The sequence below is a fragment of the Ochotona curzoniae genome, unplaced genomic scaffold (genome assembly GCF_017591425.1).
Source record: "Ochotona curzoniae isolate NIBS_2020 unplaced genomic scaffold, NIBS_Ocur_1.0 contig_4792, whole genome shotgun sequence".
Taxonomy (NCBI): domain Eukaryota; kingdom Metazoa; phylum Chordata; class Mammalia; order Lagomorpha; family Ochotonidae; genus Ochotona; species Ochotona curzoniae.
The window spans coordinates 11999680-12020270 of NW_024466389.1; the positions used below are offsets into that span (position 1 = coordinate 11999680).

A 20591-nucleotide genomic window follows, 5' to 3' on the forward strand; every position below is an offset into this window, starting at 1 on the left:
AACCCAAAGTAAAAAAACAAACTAAAAACCCTACTCTCTAGAATGAGGGCATATCACCAGGGGCCCTGGAGGATCTCCCACAGGGCCCATCTCCTAAGGGCTCCACCCCAGAGAGCAATACTTGCACTACTTGGGACATTCCAAACCAAAACACCCCCTTCGATCCATTTCTCCCCACCACAGCCAGTCAGGTTTCTGAATACAAACAAGATTCATCAGCCCCCTGATTTTGTTTTTTAGAAGTGGATCTTTAAGTTTATTTTTACAACCTAATTAAGTAGTTCTCTTGATGATTATAAACATGTAAGGCTGTTTTGGTAGTTTTCAGAAATATCATAGTAATGACAGTTTTCCACTTAATTTGTAGTCCTCTATATCGATTAGAAGTTACTTACATGAAACTACTGTCAAACAAGTAAGACTGCATTTATGTCTCCATCATTTTCAGGATTGTTGGTAACCTGGGCATATTCCCTCTCCCCGCCCGGCATTAATCTCGCCTCCTTGTGACTCACTCTCATTCACCTCAATGACAGCCACCAAAGTTATGTATAATGGGGAAGATGGATTCTTTTCTACACCAAGCGTTGGCATTTCAGTTCTGGATGTGTTGCGTGGGCTTTCTTGAAACGTGAGCCCACTGATTTCATGAATCTTTCATAGTGGGTGTTTTCTTGTAAGCTTATCTCCATCAAAGCCGACTTTGGTAACCATCCTCCTGCATGCCTTCCTTTTTTTCTTTTTTTGCTGTTTGAATAACTTTTAATATTTCTGTTTCTCTCCAGGCATGAACTTCAGGCATTTCACTTTTGTTTAATCATATTGGAAAGGACTTTAGCGCAGGAATTCCCTGAGCTAAAGCAGATAAGCAGATAAGCAGGTATTGCTCCCTGGGGAGTCTTTTCATCCTTCTTTTGTTTGCTGTTTCTCTTTTCATCTCTGCTTTCTCAGCGTGGGGCTGCTTGTGGAGAGCTTAGCGTTCAGACTCAGCATCTCTTTTGCTTTCTTTGAGTGTTCAGGAGCCTCCAGACTTTGGTTTTTCCTCTTTTTCTCATGGTGATTACCATAGTGTTTACAGTGTAATTCAGTATATTTGTTTTGTGGCATGGTGACAGGATCACTGGGTGCTGCCTCCCGGATTCAAAGAACTTCCAAACCTTCTGGTCTCAGAAACCTATAAGACCTGCCCCCTGATTAAGACCATCAGTGGCCTTTCCCATGGTCTGTAAGCTCCTGGTGGATACAACCCCCCTTTCCCGTCTCATGCTTACAGCCCTATGCCCATCTGCTCATCAAATCCAAGCTCCAAACCCCTTTGCTCTGAATTTTCTGGTCAAGTTCTACCTATTGTTTCTACTTTTTTGGGGAAGCTATTTTGCATTTTTCTCTTCACTCTACTTTTTCTCTAACACCCAGGAATGCTTCCTTCCGGATAGCGCCCATTCCGCGTTATTGTAACTTTGGGGTCTGCACCTGCACCTCTGACACTGCGCTCCCACCTCTGATGCTTTGGATGTAGTCTTTAGTAGTCCCTGGTTTCTCTTCCTCTGTGGTTCCTCTTGTCTTCATTTTGGTGATTATAAATCAACTCTAGGATTAACTCACCGGGTCTGGTGCAGTTAACAGTGGCTGAAGTCCTTACCTTGCATGCATCAGGATCCCATATGGGCGCTGGTTTGTGTCCTGGTGGCTCCACTTCCCTTCCAGCTCCCTGCTTGTGGCATGGGAAAACAGTAGAGGATAGCCCAAAGCCTTGGGACCCTGTACCTGTAAGCGATACCTGGAAGAAGTGTCTGGCTTCTGGCTTCGGACTGGCTTAGCCCTGGGTATTAGAGCCACTTGGGGAGTGAGTCAGCGGATGGAAGATCTTTTCCTCTGTATCGCCTACTCTCTGTAAAAATAAGTAAGTCTTAAAATAGATCTTTAAAAAAAAAAAGATGAACTCACTACGTTTAGGGAGGGTACAAGAGTAAAGCCAATAGAAAGACCACAAGTCATGAAGAGGTGGTTAGTTAGTCATCACCCCTGTAGTTATGACACCAATGTTAGTTGTCCTTGCGTAGGAGCTCCAGGCTCTGATCAAACAAAGCAATAACAAGCTACCCAGACCCCCGCCCCCAGAAGACCGAACCCACTTAGCTATCCTAGGAGAATATGCTGGCTTCCTATTGCTGTCCACACGAACCTTTTGAAGGAACCAGAGAGCTGCATACTGGCTAATCATGGAATCCAGAACTCCAACTTGAATCTAAGAATTGCCACCTTTGATCTGTCAAGGCATTGAGTGACAGTTGTCTGTCTCCTTGTTGTGCATATTACAAACCAAAACCAAAACCAAAACCAAAAACAACAATAACAACAACAACAACAAATGACTTTCTTCCCTCATGGCAGTGTCAGTGATCGGCTTGGACATCTAGGCTTTGTGGGGTTCTACGACTATCCCCACTGGACTCCAGGATCCTGGAAGGCAACTGTCACATCTGCTAAATTCAATGTTCCATGGGGCCCTGAGCACAGGTAGCAAGCATTATTTGCATGTTGGTGATAGAGACACTGGCGAAAACGAAGAAAACAGCGGTTAGTGCCCACGGGGAGCTTACAGGTAGGGTGAGACAATAAGATTTCTAAGGGTAGAAACATCAGGCTCTCAGGAATGGAGACAGAGACTGGATGGAGTTCAAAGGCAGAGAAAGCAAAGGAATCACTGCAGGAACCAAGAGGGCTAAGAGGAGCCAGGAAAAGCGAGAGGAGGCGACCAGCACAGAGTTACAGTCCAGCACTTGGGAGAATGGCTCAGGAAAGCCAAACAGTACACTTTGCCCAGGGCTGCTCGGGGTGAAAATGAGTCTTCCTGCATCCCAGGAAAGCCTGCAGTCTGAGCCGAGCCAGGCTGGTCATCCTGGGGCGGCTCTGGGTCTCTGGAGGTCCATTACCGATCCCATGCAGAGGGCAGGGGTTGCCGAAGGAGGACAGGTCTTGGAGGCGGGCTAGGCTCTGCCTGTTGGCTGTGTGATTGTGCAGTCAATCTCCCCAGTCGCTTCCTGCATTTTGGGGACAATCCAACAAGAATACGCCAGGTAAAGTGCCACTCCCAATCAGGGTTACATCTTTTTGCCTATTGTTTCATTCATTTCTTTTTAAAGAGTTATTTTTATTTGAAATGCAGATTTATAGTAAGAGAAGAAGAGACAGAGTTCCTCCATTACTGGGTCACTCCCCACATGGCTGCAAAGGCCCAGAGCTGAGCTGATCTGAAGTCAGGAGCCAGGAGCCTCCTCCTGGTCTCTACTCTGCACTGCTTTACCAGGCCACTAGTGGGGAGCTGGATTGGTAGCGGAGCAGCTGGGACTCAAAGCGGTGCCCAGATGGGATGCCGACGCCTGCAGGTGCCCCTGTTTGTCACTTCTCTAACACCCTCTGTTTCTCTCTTGACCTTCTTTGTTTTTTGATTGATTTGATGGTGTGGTGGTGAGGCGGAGCCTCTGAATCCACCTGCTGCTCACGCGAAGGACTACGCCTACCGCTAGGGGAAGCACACAACGCACCACGAAGGGTGCCTCTCTAGCTTCGCGGGCACTCTCTATGGTGCCGGTCGGCTGAGCCCCACAGAGGACTGGGGGCGGGGACTCTGGTCACGTGAGGGCAGGCTCTGGCGCGTGCGCAGGCGCAGCGTCCGCGTCGCCGTCGCCGGGCTGTGTGGCCCGTGTCCGCTTCGCCTGCCTGACGGCTCCTCAGGGCCCGGGGCGACCGGCCGGCGGGGTCCTGCGGTGCTCGCGCCGTGGGCGCCGCGGGCTGTAGGCCATGTCCCGGAAGCAAGCGGCCAAGAGCCGGCCCGGCAGCGGCAGCCGCAAAGTGGAGGCCGAGCGCAAGCGGGACGAGCGGGCGGCGCGCCGGGCCCTGGCCAAGGAGCGACGGAACCGGCCCGAGTCCGGCGGCGGCGGCGGCTGCGAGGAGGAGTTCGTGAGCTTCGCCAACCAGCTGCAGGCCCTGGGGCTGAAGCTGCGGGAGGTGCCGGGGGACGGGTGAGGCGGGCCGGGAGCGCGGGAGGCGGCCCTCCTTCCGTGGGGCGGCAGGTGTCACGGGGGAGAGCCGGGGGCCCTGTTGGGGACCCGCCGGAGCTCTTGGAGGTGGAGTGACGAGGCCTCACTCAGCCTCTCTGTGTCCGCCGAGGGGCTCATCCCGGTTTTCCCGTGTGCTGGTTTTCGCTGAAGCTGCAGTGGCAGCCTGCCTGCGTTTTCTCAACATAACCGCCTAGTCCCGCTCCCCCCCCCCGGGAGTAGAGAACGCCTCCAGCGCTTTTTCGCTGAGTGAAGGAGAAAAGCGGCACAGCCCGTCCAAAAGCAGAGGACATGACGGTGTACAGCCAAGGCTGGGTGGCAGACCACGAGGTTGGGTGCTGACTGCAGGTGACTGGGTGGCTGGGTCCTCGCAGGAGGTTGTTGGGGAGCAGACCACAGCGTGCACGGGTTTGGGAAGGTTATGGGGATTCCTACCTCTGCACCCCGCTTCCCCCCAGAGAGAGCATGCCTGAGAGAGGGGTCGGGAGAAAGGGAGAAAGGTGGGCAGTCACTGAGGAGCCCCAGGAACTCTGGCTTGTGTCGCTTGCAGCGAGTAGTAGTTACTGTAGTGGAAGCAGGTCGCTGGCTGCATCCGATGAGCTCTGCGTTCACCTGTGTGCATGTATGGGCTGTGAGTCAGGGAGCCCCTGGGAAACTCCCTGTGTGTGTGTGTGTGTGTGTGTGTGTTTGAAGGAGCGTGAGGGAGCGATGAGCCATCTTACATTTGAACTCACGGTTTCCTTAAAAGAGGTTCAAAGACCACATCACCTCTCCAGGCCCTGGAGAGTCTGAACAGTGATTGATGGCAGGATCTTACAGAGAAGGAAGTGGCCAGTCCACCCTGAAGTAGTCAGGAAGGCCACCTCATTCATCCAGCACTCACTAGTCCTCTCTGATGGAGGCGTCCTTTGGGAGTCGTGGGGTGGACTAGCTCAGCCCTCTCGGTGTTCTGGCTCTTGAGAGTGTGGTAATGATAGGCTTTACTGGGTGATGGGCGGGCAGGTATCAGCATCTGTTAGAGCGAGAAGTGTTTCCTGAGGGAGCAGCCGTGTGCCGTGGAGGTGGAGCTGCTGGTTAAGGTGCCATGGGGCGTGAGTCCAGCTCTTGGAGCTCCTGCAGCCTCCAGCTTCCTGCTGGAGAAGCAGCAGCCGTGGCCCAAGTTGTGGGGTCTCTACGTGGATGTGGCCCCCAAGGGTGCACATGAGCAGTAAGTTGGAAGCAAGCCAGGAGTCAAAGGCAGCTGCTCCGCTCTGGGGTGCAGGCATCCCAAGCGGCCTTTGCACCAGTTGGATCTTGGTGGCAGAAGGGTACTCGCGGTCACCTCGTCGTATTTTCTTACATCTCCTGTACGGCAGTCCTGTTCTGACACCTAATTAGATGGTTTCCAGTGCTGGTGGCACAATGGAAAGACTCTAAGAAATGTCGCATGTTGGCTTATCTCTAGATGAGCTAGAGCTTCATGGGTAATTCTTTCCTTCACTCCTTTCTTCCTGCCTTTTTTTTTTTTTTAAAAAGGGATTTATTTATTTTATTAGAAAGGAAATTTTACAGAGAGATAAGGAAAGAGAGAGATCTTCCATCTGCTGATTCACTCCCCAAAAGGCCACAGTGACCAAGAGCTGAGCTGATCCAGAATCAGGAGCTTCCTTCAGGTCTCCCACATGAGTGCAGGGTCCCAAGGACCTGTCCCATCTTGCGTTACCTGCCCAGGCCATAAACAGAGAACTGGCTTGGAGGTGGAGCAGTTGAAATTTGAACTGGTGCTCCTATGGGGTGCTGGTGCCACAGGACAGAGGGTTAGTGTGCTGTATCACTGCGCAGTTCCCTCATTGGTATTTTCAACCTGCAGGCATAATGTGGAAGTGTTGATTCAGACTGTTAGATTCTAGGCAAGTGTTTGTCAGTCTGAAGTACCTGGTGTGCTGCTTGAAACCCCTGGATGGAATCAAGATGGTGCAATAAGGTAAAGACACATTTAAACAGATGGAGAAACACCCGTTGGAAACATGGATGAAGCAGACAGAGCACATTCCAGGAAATTGGAGAGGACAGACCAACGACAGAAGGGCAGTGAAGACAACGGTGTACTGCTGCAGTGTCCAGACAGCCAGCCGCATTCTGAACTGCATAGGCTGCCGGAACTCCACCAACAACCAGGTGGGAATGAAAGTTCATTGGGATCCCAGGAGGTGAACCCAGACAAAGAACTGCCCATCCTGCTGTTTTCTTTGATTTGACCAGGAACAGAGACAGAGCAGCAGATCCCAAACAGGCAGTGTGGGAACAGAGTGGATTGAATCAGGCACCATCTTGTGTAGTGAGGCAATAGCTATGGGATAGGACTGCACATGCACTAAGCTGATAGTGAACTCATTTTGGGCTCAGTGTATTGCAACAACATGGCATCCTGCAGGTTCCAGCCAAGATAGGTCCAGATAGCCCTCATACCTGATGGCCAGAAGATCAAGCACTCTAACGATAGCACATCAGGTGCCATTTTGTATAAAATAAAAAAGGCTTTAAGACTGCAGGGACAACAGTGAGCTGTGCATGCATTGGGCTGGGAGTGAACTCACTAAGCTCACTGCATTGCACTGGTCCTACAGGGAAAATAATATCAACTTTGGCATCATATGGGTCAAAAAGGCCTGTGTGGCTCTCAGACCTAACAGCCAACAGGTTCCAGCAAGATCAGCACCACCAACAACCTGGTTACATAGGACACCTGGTGTCTCCATAATCCTGGGAATCGCGTTAGCATGAAGTAGGGGAAAAGTTGTACAGGCAACAGTGCAGCCTCAGCACGGTATCACCGTGAATTTAGTTACCATTTAATTAAAGCAGAGAGTGGTGAGCCAGGAGCTGGGGCTACAGGGATCATGGTGGAAATCTTAACGTAAAAACCCAGACCTGGAACTTGCTGGAAGGAGTGGCACAAGTGACTGCAAACAAAGAACTGTGTACCAGGTGCAGTAAGTAAAATCTAACTGTAGACCTGTGGGTGACACAGCTTAGCAACCCACCCTAGGGAGAAGACTCTGCTAACCAGAAGTACAATGACCAAGAGCAAAAGAGGAGACAAAGGCACAATGAATATTACTGAAGACTCCCCTGCCAATCTCAGAGTTAACTGAGGAAGACATCGAGAAAATGGAGGGTATAGAATTCAGAACACTTGTTATAAAGCTTCTTATCAACAGCAAGACGCACATGCAGGAATTTAAGGACTATGTCACACAGGAAATAACACTGAAACAGAATCAAGACAAATTATTGGGAATGAAGGGCGCAATAAAATAAATTAAATATTCAGTGGAAAGTCTCAGTAATAGAACAAAAGAGGCAGAAGAAAGGATCTCAGAACTGGAAGATATTTCTTGTCACCGGGGGAAACAAACAAAAAGCTGGAAGCAGAGCTGGATCAGGCCAAACAAGTATTCAGGAATTGAAAGACACTATTAAAAGGCCAAATATAAGAGTTATGGGAGTTGCAGAAGGTGCAGAGAGAGAAGCTGGGTTTATAAATGTATTTAATGAAATAATAAGGGAAAATTTTTCTAGTCTGGAGAAAGAATTGGGAAACAACATCCAGGAGGGGCACAGAACTCCCAAAGGTGACCAGAAGTGATCTTCACAACGACACATGATAATTAAGCTCTCTTCAATTGAACATAGGGAAAAGATCCTTAAATGTACACGTGAAAAGAATCAATTGCCGTAGAGGAATGACAAATTCACAGCTGACTCATACATCATACAATAGCATCAGTTTCTTCAAGAAGGTTCTTGATTTTCATTTCTTCAGTGACACATTAGTCATTCAGTAGTGTGTTATTTAACTTCATGGCATTGTAAGTTTCTATATTTCTTCTTGTTTTGTTCTGTGGCTTTTTATTTAAGGGGATGTATAGTAACTGTGTAATAGAGACTACCATATCCAGATGCAATGCAGTATGCATCTCTACTTCCAGACAAAGATGGACTCCCAATGAAACTGTTAACTATATCTTGACAATAGGATACTGGACTCTCTGCCATTGTCCATGCCTGCGGTGATAGACTTATGACTGTTTATGAAGAACTATACTATAGTAATAATATGAGGGGGAAGGGGTTTGGGGAAGGTGTAAGAGAAATCCCAGGGCCTATGGAACTGTATCATAAAATAATAGTAAAAATGGGGGAAAAAAGAAACCCCTGGATGGACTAGTTTCTTTGGCCCCAGCCCTAGTGTGAATCAATCGGCTATAGATGAGACCCAGGGTTTTCATTTTCTAGTAAATTTTCAGGTGATGCTGATGTTCCTGGTTCAGGATCACATTTTGAGAATCGGTGATTTAGATCCTTGCTCTCCAGTAGAAATATAATGTGAACCAATTTTCTAGTTGTCACGGTAAGAAAGTCAGAAGAGGGAGAGAGCTGGATTGGGCTCCTAGCTCCCGGCTTCAGCCCAGCCAGGACTGCTTGGGCGTTTGGCAAGTGCATCCATTGATGGGAGATCTGTGTTGTTTTCTGACTTGAAAATAAACAAAAAGTTAGAAGGAACAGGTGAATTGAGCTTTATTGTATTTAAGCCAGTTTATGTAGAATATTGCCACTTCTACCATATGATCAATATAAAAATTACTGATGAGATGCTTTATATTTTTTAAATGCAAACTTATCCAAAGCTAGCATTTTATGCTTGTAGTGCACCTGTCTGTGACAGCTGCATTCTGGATGCGGCTGGTGCCTCATGTATCCAGCAGCCCGGGTCTAGACGACCCCTGCGGGTTGTCAGTCCCGAGTCTGGTGTCAGTCCCGAGTCTGGTGTATCACTCGTGCTGAGGTGTCTTCCTTTTTTTTTTTATTTTAATGTAGCAGAATGCGCTTGTGTGTGTCTGTAGCTTCTGAGTTTTCGTTTTATTGTACTAGTGAATCTTCTGTTCATGTGGCAGAGAGTTAGAGCCAAGGGTCATGTCCCCCCGAGGTACTTTTAAACTAAACCTCATCAATTCACGTTGTTCTTGTTATGCAGTTTAATGCCACCTGACCTCATCAGGATGTGTCTGTTGAATTTGGGTAACAAGGATGGTGCCAAGTGCCACAGCATCCAGGAACCATAGCACTACGGTGACTTGGATTCTTTTAGAGGTCAGAGATTTGACCTTGAAGACCAGAACAAAACCTCTCCCCCTTCCTTTCCTTCTCATTTCTTATAGTTGCAACATATCATGCATTCATGTTTTGCTGGCATGTATATTCAAATATTGTCTCATGGAATTATTTAACGCCCAAAACTCTTAGATGTGGCTTGTGTAATTGGTTGTTTTTGTGAACTCAAATGCAAGACCTTCTATCCCTGAAGCCAGGCTGAGCTGCTTCGTTCCCTCCTTCCTCCCCCGGGACATTTGACAGTGTCTGGAGAGACTTGGTTGTCACAGCTGGTGAGTGGCTGGGAGGTGGTGGAGTGCTGCTGGCATCTGATTGGAGAAGGCCAAGGCTGCTTGTCCCCGTGCTGCATCACCTGGAGACCTCCCCCAGCTCAGAGGAGCAGAGTGACCGTCAAGTGGGGAACCTGTGCTGCACACGGAGGTGATGGTGCAGGCGGCAAGCAGCCTGCATCTCCCAGAGGCCTTTGGGCAACACTGCCTGGCTCAGCACCTTCCTCCCTAAGGAAACCCAAGTCACTGTACTGTCTGTTCATGTTTCCTGTGTTACTGCCTGAATCCCAGTTAGAAAAGGAATCAATTTCAGTCTAGCAGGACTTGTCTGATAAACCTAGAAGAGTGGATACATTTAGTTTCCCCTAATTCGTTTTGGTGTTGGCATTTGTCGGCTGGAGCCAGGTTTTCCCTGGGTTGCAGTCCCACCTGCTGGTTCTATGAGCTTAAGGGATGGTGCAGAACCTGCCGCATGGAGTGATAAACCCCAGGCCCACTGAGTGCAAGCGAAGGACTCCGAACAGGCTCTGGTCCTCGGGAGAGAGGTCTCCATGTGGCTTCAGGTTGATTCTGCGCCTGCGTCTGTGGTGATGTGTGATGTTCTGCCTGCTTCACTGCCTGCTGAACAGCATTGGCCGTGTTGCTGGTGTTCTCTGTGAGCATGTTACTATGAATTTTTAAGGCATTAAAAGTAAAATAAATATATATTTTTTGTGTTAAGTCTTACATCTCAGAAAGTACTCTAGTGAGCATGATGCTTAACTTAAGGAAAGCTGAAAAGAGGAAACGTTTTCTCTGATACCTTACATTTGTTCCTGTGGTGGAAAAATGATGACTGCTTGGGCCCGGTGTGGTGGCCTAGCGGCTGAGAAATAATGACTGCTCTTGTTAGATTTTAGCAACAGACACATCGGTGCTGTATGTGGAGCCTACATTCCTGCCCCTTCTAGAATCCTGTCACAGACTTTCGTAGTTTCTTGGTTTTTAATTTATAGTCTCTATTTTTTAAAAAAATCTTCATTTTTCCTGTCAAAATTAAAAGGTGAGGCTATAAAATCTTTATTCATTAGAGGAAATTCCTGCTGCCCTATGATGTTCTATTGAAAATCACTTTTCTGGTTCTGGCATGGTGGCTCAATTGGCTAACCTGGCTGCAAGCGCCTGCGTCCCATATGGACACCAGTTCTAATCCCGGCTGCTCCACTTCCCATCCAGCTCCCTGCTTGTGGCCTGGGAATGCAGTCTAGGACGGCCCAAAGCCCTGGGACCCTGCACCCTCATGGAGACCCGGAAGAGGTTCCTGGCTCCTAGCTTTGGACCAGCTCAGCTCTGGCTGCTTATGGCCATTTGGAGAGTGAACCAGAAAATGGAAGTTCTTTCTCTCTGTTTCTCCTTTTCTCTGTAAATTTGTCTTTCCAGTAAAAATATTTAAATCTTAAAAAAAAATCATTTTTCTCAGTTGAAAAACAAAAAATGTTTTCTCCTATGTATTGAGATCTGAAATCCTCTGGAAATGCTGAGTTTGTATTTTGGGATTGAAGTGTCACAGTTTTGCCTTTGCAAGAATAAACAGTTTGTTGTGAGCCTGGTAGCTGTTAGCTTCAGCATGCCGTGCTGCCTTGGTTCTCAGGGTACCAGATTGTGTTTGTCTTATTTTCATCTCTGTGTCTGGGCCTCTGTGTTTGTGATTTAGTTTGGAATCTCAGATGTCTTTGAGGCATTTGAAAACAAACATAACTTATAGTTTATTGCTGACATTTTGATTTTAGAAAAGCAAAACCCAGTAAATAAAGTTTTTATTTGGCAGGAATAATCTGGGCATTGCTACCAGATGGGTGGCAGACAGGTGAGGGGTAAGGGGGAAGTGTGTTTTCGCAGTGCACCTGCTGTCCACTTGCTTTCCTCTGGCTTTCTCCACTGTCCTCCTGGGATGCAGTGTGCTGAGTTCGGTTGTCTGTACTGGGAGCTAGGGGACAGTAGAAATTGCTGTCTTTTTAGTGCCCTCTGTTGGATGGACAAGTACTAAAGTGAGCGGCTGTAGTGAAACTTGTTTCAGAAAGAAATCCGCTCTAGGATCCCTAGCCCTCAGGTGCGGGAGGGCATCGGAGGCCTGGGTGCAGTGTTCACACAGTTCATCTCACGGGCTCGGCTTACCACGTTTCTCGTGACTCTCGAGGTAGCCAGTTGGTGAGTGGGGGCAAGAGTTCCTGTTTGGAGTCTCCAGAAGGTCAGGTGGTTGAAGAGCTCTTGTGCCCGCCCCCCATTCCAGGATTTGGAAAGAATTGTGGACTGTTACTATGGAAGCTTGACTTCTCCTGTGTTAGCATGGAAGCTGTGCGTTCCGGGCCTGAACGATTTTCCTTCCGGAGGGGCTGGCTGACATGAGGCATCATTGTTTCAGACAAGTTCAGTTTTGGAAGGTCTTGACTGATACTTTTGTTTTGACAGCAATTGCCTGTTCAGAGCTCTTGGGGATCAGCTGGAGGGACACTCGCGAAATCATCTCAGGCACCGACAGGAGACAGTGGACTACATGATAAAGCAGCGGGAAGATTTTGAGCCCTTTGTGGAAGATGATGTTCCCTTTGAGAAGCATGGTAGGTTCGCTGTGGGGTGTGGGCTCCTCAGGAGGAACACGCTGATTAGTGCATCAGCATCCCTGGTCTCCTCCTAGGGTTTAAATTCCAGCCTTCGCTTGTTGTAAAAGGTGCCAGTGTGCTGGGCAGATGGGAATCCATAGATTTAAGCGTCAGTGCTTTTTATAAAAAAATGCTGTTGTCAGTTGACTTGAGCTTGTGTGACTATTCAGTGGGGGTGAGAAAAGCTATAAAATAGCCGGTGGCACGATGGTTGGGCTGCGACCTGGTTTGGAAGTCCCTGTCTGCTTCCAGCCAGCTTCCTGCTGGTGTGCACTCTGCGAGGCAGCAGTGCTGGACAGCTCCGCTCCTTGGGTGTTTGACACCCATGTGGAAGATCCAGATTGAGGGTGTCGCTTTGTCTTTGGCCTGGCCCAGCTTCACCCGATGCAGGCCTTTGGGAAGTGGACCAGTGGGTAAAAGATTCTTTCATCTCTGTCTGTCAAAATGGAATTTTAGACATGTAAAAAACATGCTGGAAGACTGATCCTGTTTTTACGAATACATAGATGATAGAAGAAGTCTGGAAAGGGCCTGACATTTTAGTTAGCTACACTTTTCAGCTCTGGGTTATTCTCTTTAAACTTCCATAAAAGGAAGATAATAAAAGTACCTCTCTTGTAAGATTTCTTGACGATTGAATTAGAATAAGTTCCTAATAATGTTTGTCATCTTGGAATGATGAGGCTATGGCTATTTTAAATTATCTCCTGTAGATTAACTTAAAAATTAATTTATTTGAAATACAAATGGATAAAGAGATCTCGTGTCTTCTGGTTCACTGAAATGCCTACAGTTGCATAGCTGTGCCCAGCTGAAGCCCCAGCCTGAATTCATTGTGGGCGTTTGGAACTCAAGCACTTGGGCTGTCACTTGCTGCTCACAGTGTGTGTTAACAGGAAGCTAGAGTTGGAAGTAGGGGTGCAGTGTTACGGCGTGGGGTTAAACTGCTTCCGGGAATGTTGGCATTCCATTTTAGCACCAGTTCAAGTTGCAGCTGCTTTGCTTCTGTGCCAGCCCACTGCTTGTATGCCTGGGAAAGCAGTGAAAGATGCTGCAGTGCTTGCATCCCTGCTGCCCGTGTTGGAAACCTGGATGGAGGTCCACCAGATCCAGCCGTGATAGCCATTTGAGAATTGAACCAGTGGCTGGAACTGACTGGCTCTGTCTCCCTTTCACTGTAACTCTGCTTTTCAGATAAATATGTCTTAAAGAAGAAAAGAAAAAAAAAAAAAAGCAGAGCTGGGATTTGAACCAGGCACTCTAGTCTAGGATATGATCCAAACATATCTGTGTTTTCATTGCTGCACCAAACATTTGACTCTGCTTTCTAAATATTGCTAATTTGCAAATGATTATGTATTATTCAGTCAGAAAAATCAATAAAGTTATATTAACTTCTCACCAAAACCTAAAAATAATCTGATAAGGCAAGTCACTTAGAGATATGAGTTGATTCTTTTTTCTTTACAAGAAGCTTTATTTATTTGAAAGACAGAGTGACAGAGAGGGTAGAGACCGAGAAAGGTCATCTGTTCCCTTGTTTATTTCCTGAATGGCCTTAATAGGGCAGGCAAGGCAGAAGCCAGGAGCTTGGAACTCCATTGATGTCTCCCATGTGGCCGCAGAGGCTCGGGTCCTTGGGCCGTCTTCCCTTGCTTTCCAAGGGGGATAAGCAGGGAGCACTCCAATGTGGGATGTTGTAGGCAGTGGCTTAACATGCTGTGTCATGATGCCAGCCCCTTTTGATTCCTACTTAATACACACATATTTAGTAAGAAAATATATGTGAGATTTGAGACATTAATTTCGCCAGATATTTAATGAGGGCATACTATGCCTGGATACTATTTTATTTATAGATAATATATAATATGCATTTTCCTCATTGAGCTTGGTCTTAGTCATCTCTAACCAGAAAAGAGTTATTTTTGAGTTTTAGACCAGGGAAGCCAGCGTGCTATTGGATGGAGAGAGGGGGTTAGAGGGGAGGCTGCTGAAAGGGCTGTCCCACTTGGCCGTACGAGACGAGGGAGGGTTCACCTGAGCAACTTCGGTGAGAAGGGCGCAAGCCAAGACAGGGGTTGCCCCTGACAGAACTCACTGAGGAGGAGGTTAGCGGGGGGTGAAAGTGACTCTGAACCCTCAGGATCAGGGACAGCAGGTGGAGGATCCCTGGGAGGAAGTGCTGGGGACTCCATGCCTTTTCTCTGCCTCACCAGGAAGTTGTTCATCAGGCACCAGCCACACCACAGCCAACCTCCGCATTCATAGTCTAGCAGCAGCCACTCTGCAGGTCAGCAGCTTGCAGAGGGAACGTGGGCATGTGCGGCAGGGCTTGTAGCTAAGGACCATGTAAGATGAGTCGTGTCCTTGATCCAGTTAAAATACTAATCAAATGAGGTCTGACATCTTCAGTGAAGGCCATGGATGGATTTCGAGGGACAGGATAGGGGACTTGGACCTTGTGCTGCTAGCAGGGTGGTCACATCAGACATGCAGTAGAGAGGTTTTGTTCTGAAATGTCACCGTGTATGTCAGAAGGTTGGTACTCTGTAAGAATGTGACAAGGAAGTGTCAGTGGCTTTGCCTGCCAGAGAGGTCAGAGGAAGCCCAGCTTTCTGCATCTGCTCCTTGTGTCAGTGGAAGACAGGACGTGCCTCCTTTGTTTTCTGTAACTGCTTGTGTTGTCTGACCTCTGTGCTCTCCTGTGAGGCTCTTGAAGGCACGGACTGTCTTCATGTAGTGTGGACTGGTCTCATTGCCATGGACCACATCATTTTGATCTGTCTCCTTTGCTGTTATAATCCGTAACAGTATGAGGAGACAGATAAAAATTAGCCACAAGGGAGTTGCATAGAATAGTCTAGGAAGGTTCCAGATATGAATAATTTGTTTTCCTGGGAACATAGCATCTTAGTGGCATCAGTGTGTGGCAGTACACACACAATATGGTCAATCAAGAAGGCTGATCGAGCTTTGGTGCCCAGAGTCTTTGTTGATTAATTAGTTGCTTGCCTGTGTTAACAGGCTGGTATCACATGGCTGTTAGCATGGGCTGGTAGCAGTTTTGGTTGAGAGTAAGCCCCGTCAGGATTAGCAGAGACATCCCTGTTCCCACTGGGAATTCCATAAGGCTAGAAGTCACCTCCCAGGATCCTGTCTGGGCAAGATCAGTTTCTTCAGCATGCATGTCCTTTCCAGAACATTGATCTTTCAGTAGTGTTTGTCTTGTTTGCCTTCCACTGGCTATAAACTCCTGAGGGCAGACCGATGGAAGGGCCGCAGAGCAAGGGCTTTGGAGTCAGGCTGCCAGGTGCAAGCTTGGCTCAGCTCTGTGTGGCTTGCTGACCCTGGGTACAGTTATAACTATCCTACATATCTAAAATGACCTCTTGGGCGTTTGGTACCCCTGTGCCACATCTGACTGTGTCTGTTCAATCCCTGGCTATCGTCCCTGACTCCAACACTCCTACCAGTACAACCGTGGTGAGGCAGCAGGGATGGCTCAGATTGGTTGGGTTTCTGCCTTCCACATGGCAGACTGGGATTAAGTTAATGACTCTGCTTCAGCTTTTTGCTGCATTTTGAGAGTGGAATCAGCAGTGAGAGCTCTGTATTTGCCTCTCAAATAAAAGTGAAAAGAGTGATAAATTTAGAAGTCATTGCAGTTGTAGAGCCTGACACGTAAGCCTGCATGGGCGCAAGCTGTAACGACCTTCTCAGTGCTGTGCACATCCAGGTGTATGGGAAGCACCAGACAGTGTGACAGGAACAGTGAACAGACCCTGGCTTTGAGCAGTACTTTTTGAGGACTCGTCCGTATATTGTACTTCCTCACTCTGATGAAGCCAAAGAATTTTACAAATAGGCACTCTTGTTTCTTGTTATTTAGTATTACATAAATACCAAATCCTGTGTGCATTTGAATTTTTCCATTATAAAGACTTGGTTTTTCTTTCCTCCTTCCATGCAGTGGCCAGTTTGGCAAAGGCTGGCACTTTTGCTGGCAATGATGCAATCGTAGCCTTTGCAAGAAATCATCAGTTGAATGTGGTGATTCATCAGCTTAATGCCCCTTTGTGGCAGGTAGGTCACCTACTCAAGACTCTGTCTTCTGTTCTTATTCATAAATGAGCTTGAAGATACGCTGAGGTGATAGGGCTTGGCCTGTGATACTGAACGCCAGTGTCTTGGAGAGAGTAGCGTGGGCTGTAAACGTAACCAGAGACGGAATCTGGTGTGGGATTCATCCTTGTGCCATTTGCAAATGAAACTGGCATGTACATCAGAAGTCTTTGAGGGTGCTGATGCTCTTACTCAGGAATCATTCAGTGGGGATCCTGGGACAGAGAGGTCACACCTTATGGAATTATTTTATGAAATTATTTAAGTAATTCTATAGAATCTCTAGATGAACATTTAAAGCATTAAAGCATACATGTGTGTGCAGGCTTGTGCATGTTGATGTGTTTAGATTGTGTGTAGAAATATGTCTCTCCAGTTACGTATGAGAGCTTTCGGTGCTGTGTGAGGGACCAGGACAGCGCCTCTCGCTGTTTGTCAAGAAGGTTATTCACAGTGTCCTTTTAATCTTATGCTATCTGTCTGTGTACATTAAAAAAGTGAAAGTCAGCTATAGAGGCAGCATGCACAGGAGCAGAGTTCAGCCTTTTTGAGTGTGTGTGTGTATGTGTGTTTGTTTAAATGATTTTGGTAAACACATCTGTGTAGTCACTGCTGTCAACATAAGGAATGATTCTACAGGAGCAGCAAAGATTGTTTTGTGTCCTTTCCCCCGTCCCCAGCCTCTTGCCATCTCAGTCTCGTTTGTCCTTCAGGGCTTTTCCTGTCTCGATGTCATGTAGGTAGTATGTGTCTGCCACAGTGTCCTTTTTTTTTTTTTTTTAAAGATTTATTTTCATCATTTTTTTCATTGGAAAGGCGGATATACAGAGAGGAAGATCTTCTATCCGATGATTCACTCCCCAAGTGAGCGCAACGGGTCGATACCATGCCAATCCGAAGCCAGGAGCCTCTTCCGGGTCTCCCACGTGGGTGCAGGGTCCCAAAGCTTTGGGCCGTCCTCGACTGCTTTCCCAGGCCACAGGCAGGGAGCTGGAAGGGAAGCGGGGCTGCCGGGATAGAACCGGCGCCCATATGGGATCCCAGGCGTGCAAGGCGAGGACTTAACCACTTGCGCCACCGCGCCGGGCCCCACAGTGTCCTTTTTAACAGAATTACGCTAGACCGAAGTCAGTGGGCTAGCCACGGGTTGCCGAGGAATCCCACCTTGTGGGGGTGTGATGAGCAGAGTGAAACCGAGACGCGGACCCCGGGCAGAGCTGGCGTGTGCTCACGGGGCTCCCTGAGAGAACGGTCCGTGAGCTGACAACACCTCGGTGCCCAGACTTACACCTCGGTGCCCAGACTTACATACTGCTTAGCAGAAGTCACCAGAATACTTAGAATGTACAACGTGATGGCCTTCACCTTGAAGGAGAGCAAGGTGCCCCGTAGCCTTTCTTCTCCTCTGTTGAGAGCCTAGTTTTTAATTACTCATTCTGCAGTTGGAAATTGTTTTCAGGTTTGTTGCTGTAGTCTTTCATTAACTGCAGAACACTGGAAGCTTGTATTTTTAAAACTATTTTATTTTCATCGGATCCTCCCCATGTCCTCCCACCTCAGAGAAGCTTCTTATAGAAATTTTATTTGAACATTTATTTCTTCATTGAGAGAGAAAATGTGGGCTCCAAAGAAAGCGTGCGCCCATCTGTCGCTCACTGCCCGAGTGCCATCGTGGCTGGGGCTGACCAGGGTGACACTGACGGAGCCACCACCCCCCGTCACCCAGGCGCTCGTTTGCAGCAGTCTGGAGTCAGAGCAGAGCTAGCCCTGGGCATCCTGGTCAGCAGCATGCCATGGGTGCCTTCGCCAAGCCAGTCCTCGTCCTGGGGTTTCTAGCACTGGTCACAAGTACCTTGAGTCAGGAACCTTGCGTTATTTATGGATAGTAGCTTCTACTTAAAACATGGAAATACTGAAGCCTACTTTTTTTTTTTTTTTTTGCTGATTAGAAATAGAAGGTGTGCTGTGTGTAAGACAGTCTTTTTTAATTTGCTGACTAGTCTTCCAATTATGTTTTCTATTCATAGCGCACATTTAGATTCTGAATATTAAGTGTGTCACAGCTTCAGGAATGATGTCATTCAGAGACTAGTAACAGTTGACCTGTCTCTCTGGGAGATGAGTGGCACGGTCATTGTTCGCATTTGTCCCAGGCAGGTGCCGTACTTGGTTGCCTGGGTTTCTGCAGCAGAGCTGCTGTAGTCCTCACACCATCACCTGGGGCCTGCTGTGCCTTTAGACCGCAGATACTGTTTATGTTCTCGGTGGTATTTTACTACTTGTGACAGTAAGAACCGGAAAGGGGGACTGATGCGTTGGATCTTTGAGTCAGTATTGATTGAAGATGGTGAGGGTGCTGTCAGAGTTTCTGTGCAGGTGGTGGTGGTCTGGGGACAGCTGGCTCCTGGGGTCCCAGCTGCCAGAACACCTTGTGAGGGGTACTTGTGAGGGGTACATTGCCCTGGTGCTGAGTCGCTGTTGTGTTTTGAAATTGATGTAAGTGGAAGCTTTGGATTTGTTGCTCATGACGTTTCTTTAGCTGATGGAAAATGCAGGTATTTTAATAGCAGGTGAAGTTACTGTGACTTGTAAATATGCCGGGCCCCTCATTTATACAGCTTCCTGGGAAGGTCACAGGAGAGGATTAGCAGTTTGCTGTTTGGAATTTTGCGCTCTTTGTCTGGACCCCAAGTTGTATTAGCTTCAAGCTCAAGAATTCCGACCCTGTGCTTGGGCCTCTTGAAAGGGATCCACACATTTGAGGGACTAAGAGGCAGGCAACATAAGTTTATTTAAAACATGTTGCTTGTTTTTAAATGTGTTTTTGTATGAATTTACTTGCATAAACTACATATTAAGTGAGCACACTGAAGCCTACTAGGGTGGGAGGAAGGTAGTTCAAAGGTTGCTTGTGGCATGGCCAGTCATGTGCCAAACAGCCTCTGGGCAGTTAGAGAGGTGCCTGCGCTCTTCAGATCCTTGCAGCCTCTCGCCTTCTCTCACTGTAGATTCGCGGCACAGATAAGAGCAATGGGAGAGAGCTCCACATCGCCTATCGCTACGGGGAGCACTATGACAGCGTGCGGAGGATCAACGACAACTCGGAAGCACCTGCTCATCTCCAGACAGACGTGAGTGAGGCCTTGACTTCCTGCTGTGTTCTCAGCCCTCAAGCAGACCGAGAGCCATGTGACGTGGAGCTAACGTTGGCTTCTTTTAAGAGTTTGTGGCTTGGGACCAGCACGGTGGTTCAACAGGCTAATCCTCCACCTGCAAGCCCTGGTACCCCATATAGGCACTGGTTTTGTTTATTTTTATTGGAAAGGCAGACTTAGAGAAGGAGAGACAGAGACAAAGATTCTTCATCTGCTGGTTCACTTCCCAAATGGTCACAACAACCAGAGTTGAGTTGATCCAAAGCCAGGAGTCTGGGGCTTCTTCCGAGTCTCCACGCGGGTGCAGGATCCCAAGGCTTTGGGCCGTCCTCAACTGCTTTCCCAGGCCACAAGCAGGGAGCTGGATGGGAAGTGGAGTACCTGGGACATGAACTGGTGTGACTGCTTACAGGTAGAGGATTAGCCAATTGAGCCACTGTACCAACCCCAACTTTTGTTTTTAATTTTGAAGATTTATTTTTTTATTTGAAGGGGATGGTTAGAAGGAGACATACAGATCTTCATCTGCTGGTTCACTCCACAGATAGCCACAATGGTCAGTACAGGGCCAGGCTGAAGTCAGGAGCCAGGAGCTTCTTTTAGTCTCCAAGTGGGTACAAGGTCCCAAGAACTTGGGCTGTATTCCTCTGCTTTCCCACGCAAATTATCAGGGAGCTGAATCAGAAGTGGAGCAGCTGGAATACAAACACTGTTAGGGTGCCAGCGTCAAAGGTGGCACCTTAATGCACTATGCCACTGTGCCGATCCTGGCACCTGGCCAGGTCTCTTGCCTGAGTGACAGACAGGCATTACCTGCTGCTTGGCAGGGCGTGCATAAGCAGAAGCCAGGATTAGGACATGATATATGGGACCTGGACATTTTTACCAATGCCTGTCCATCTGTCTCTTATTTGAAAGGCAGAGTTACAGAGAGGGCTCTTCCATCTGCTGGTTTACCTCCCAAATGGCTGCAGCGGCTGGGCCGGGAGCCAAGGACTTCATTTGGGTTTCCCACACGGGGAGCTGGATTAGCAGTGAAAGTTCAGCTGTGACATGAACTAGCGCTTATGTGGGATGCTGGCATTTGGTGTCACAGATGGTGCTTAACGCACTGTGCCACCCTGCTGGCCTTTGAGCTGCTGTCTTAACTGTAGGCCCCATGCCTGCCCCACTGTGACCTTCTCAGCA

General features: G+C 47.9%; 1 protein-coding gene and 1 pseudogene across 4 annotated transcripts in view; one reads left to right on the top strand and one right to left on the bottom strand.

The window, feature by feature from the left end:
- Positions 1-407: 407 nt before the first annotated feature.
- LOC121161384 lies at positions 408-1107 on the bottom strand (annotated as a pseudogene).
- Positions 1108-3746: 2639 nt separating this feature from the next.
- OTUD3 (OTU deubiquitinase 3) overlaps positions 3747-20591 on the top strand; it is a 28383-nt gene continuing 11538 nt past the window's right edge. For 2 of the 4 annotated variants that reach the window (XM_040988015.1, XM_040988016.1), the window contains exons 1-4: positions 3747-4025; positions 11933-12081; positions 16097-16209; positions 19257-19379. In XM_040988015.1, coding sequence (XP_040843949.1) covers positions 3805-4025; positions 11933-12081; positions 16097-16209; positions 19257-19379 — 606 coding nt within the window. In that variant the 5' untranslated portion in view covers positions 3747-3804. Of the gene's footprint in view, positions 4026-11328; positions 12082-16096; positions 16210-19256; positions 19380-20591 lie in introns of those variants that run through there. The other 2 variants (XM_040988017.1, XM_040988019.1) reach the window with 2 other exon arrangements.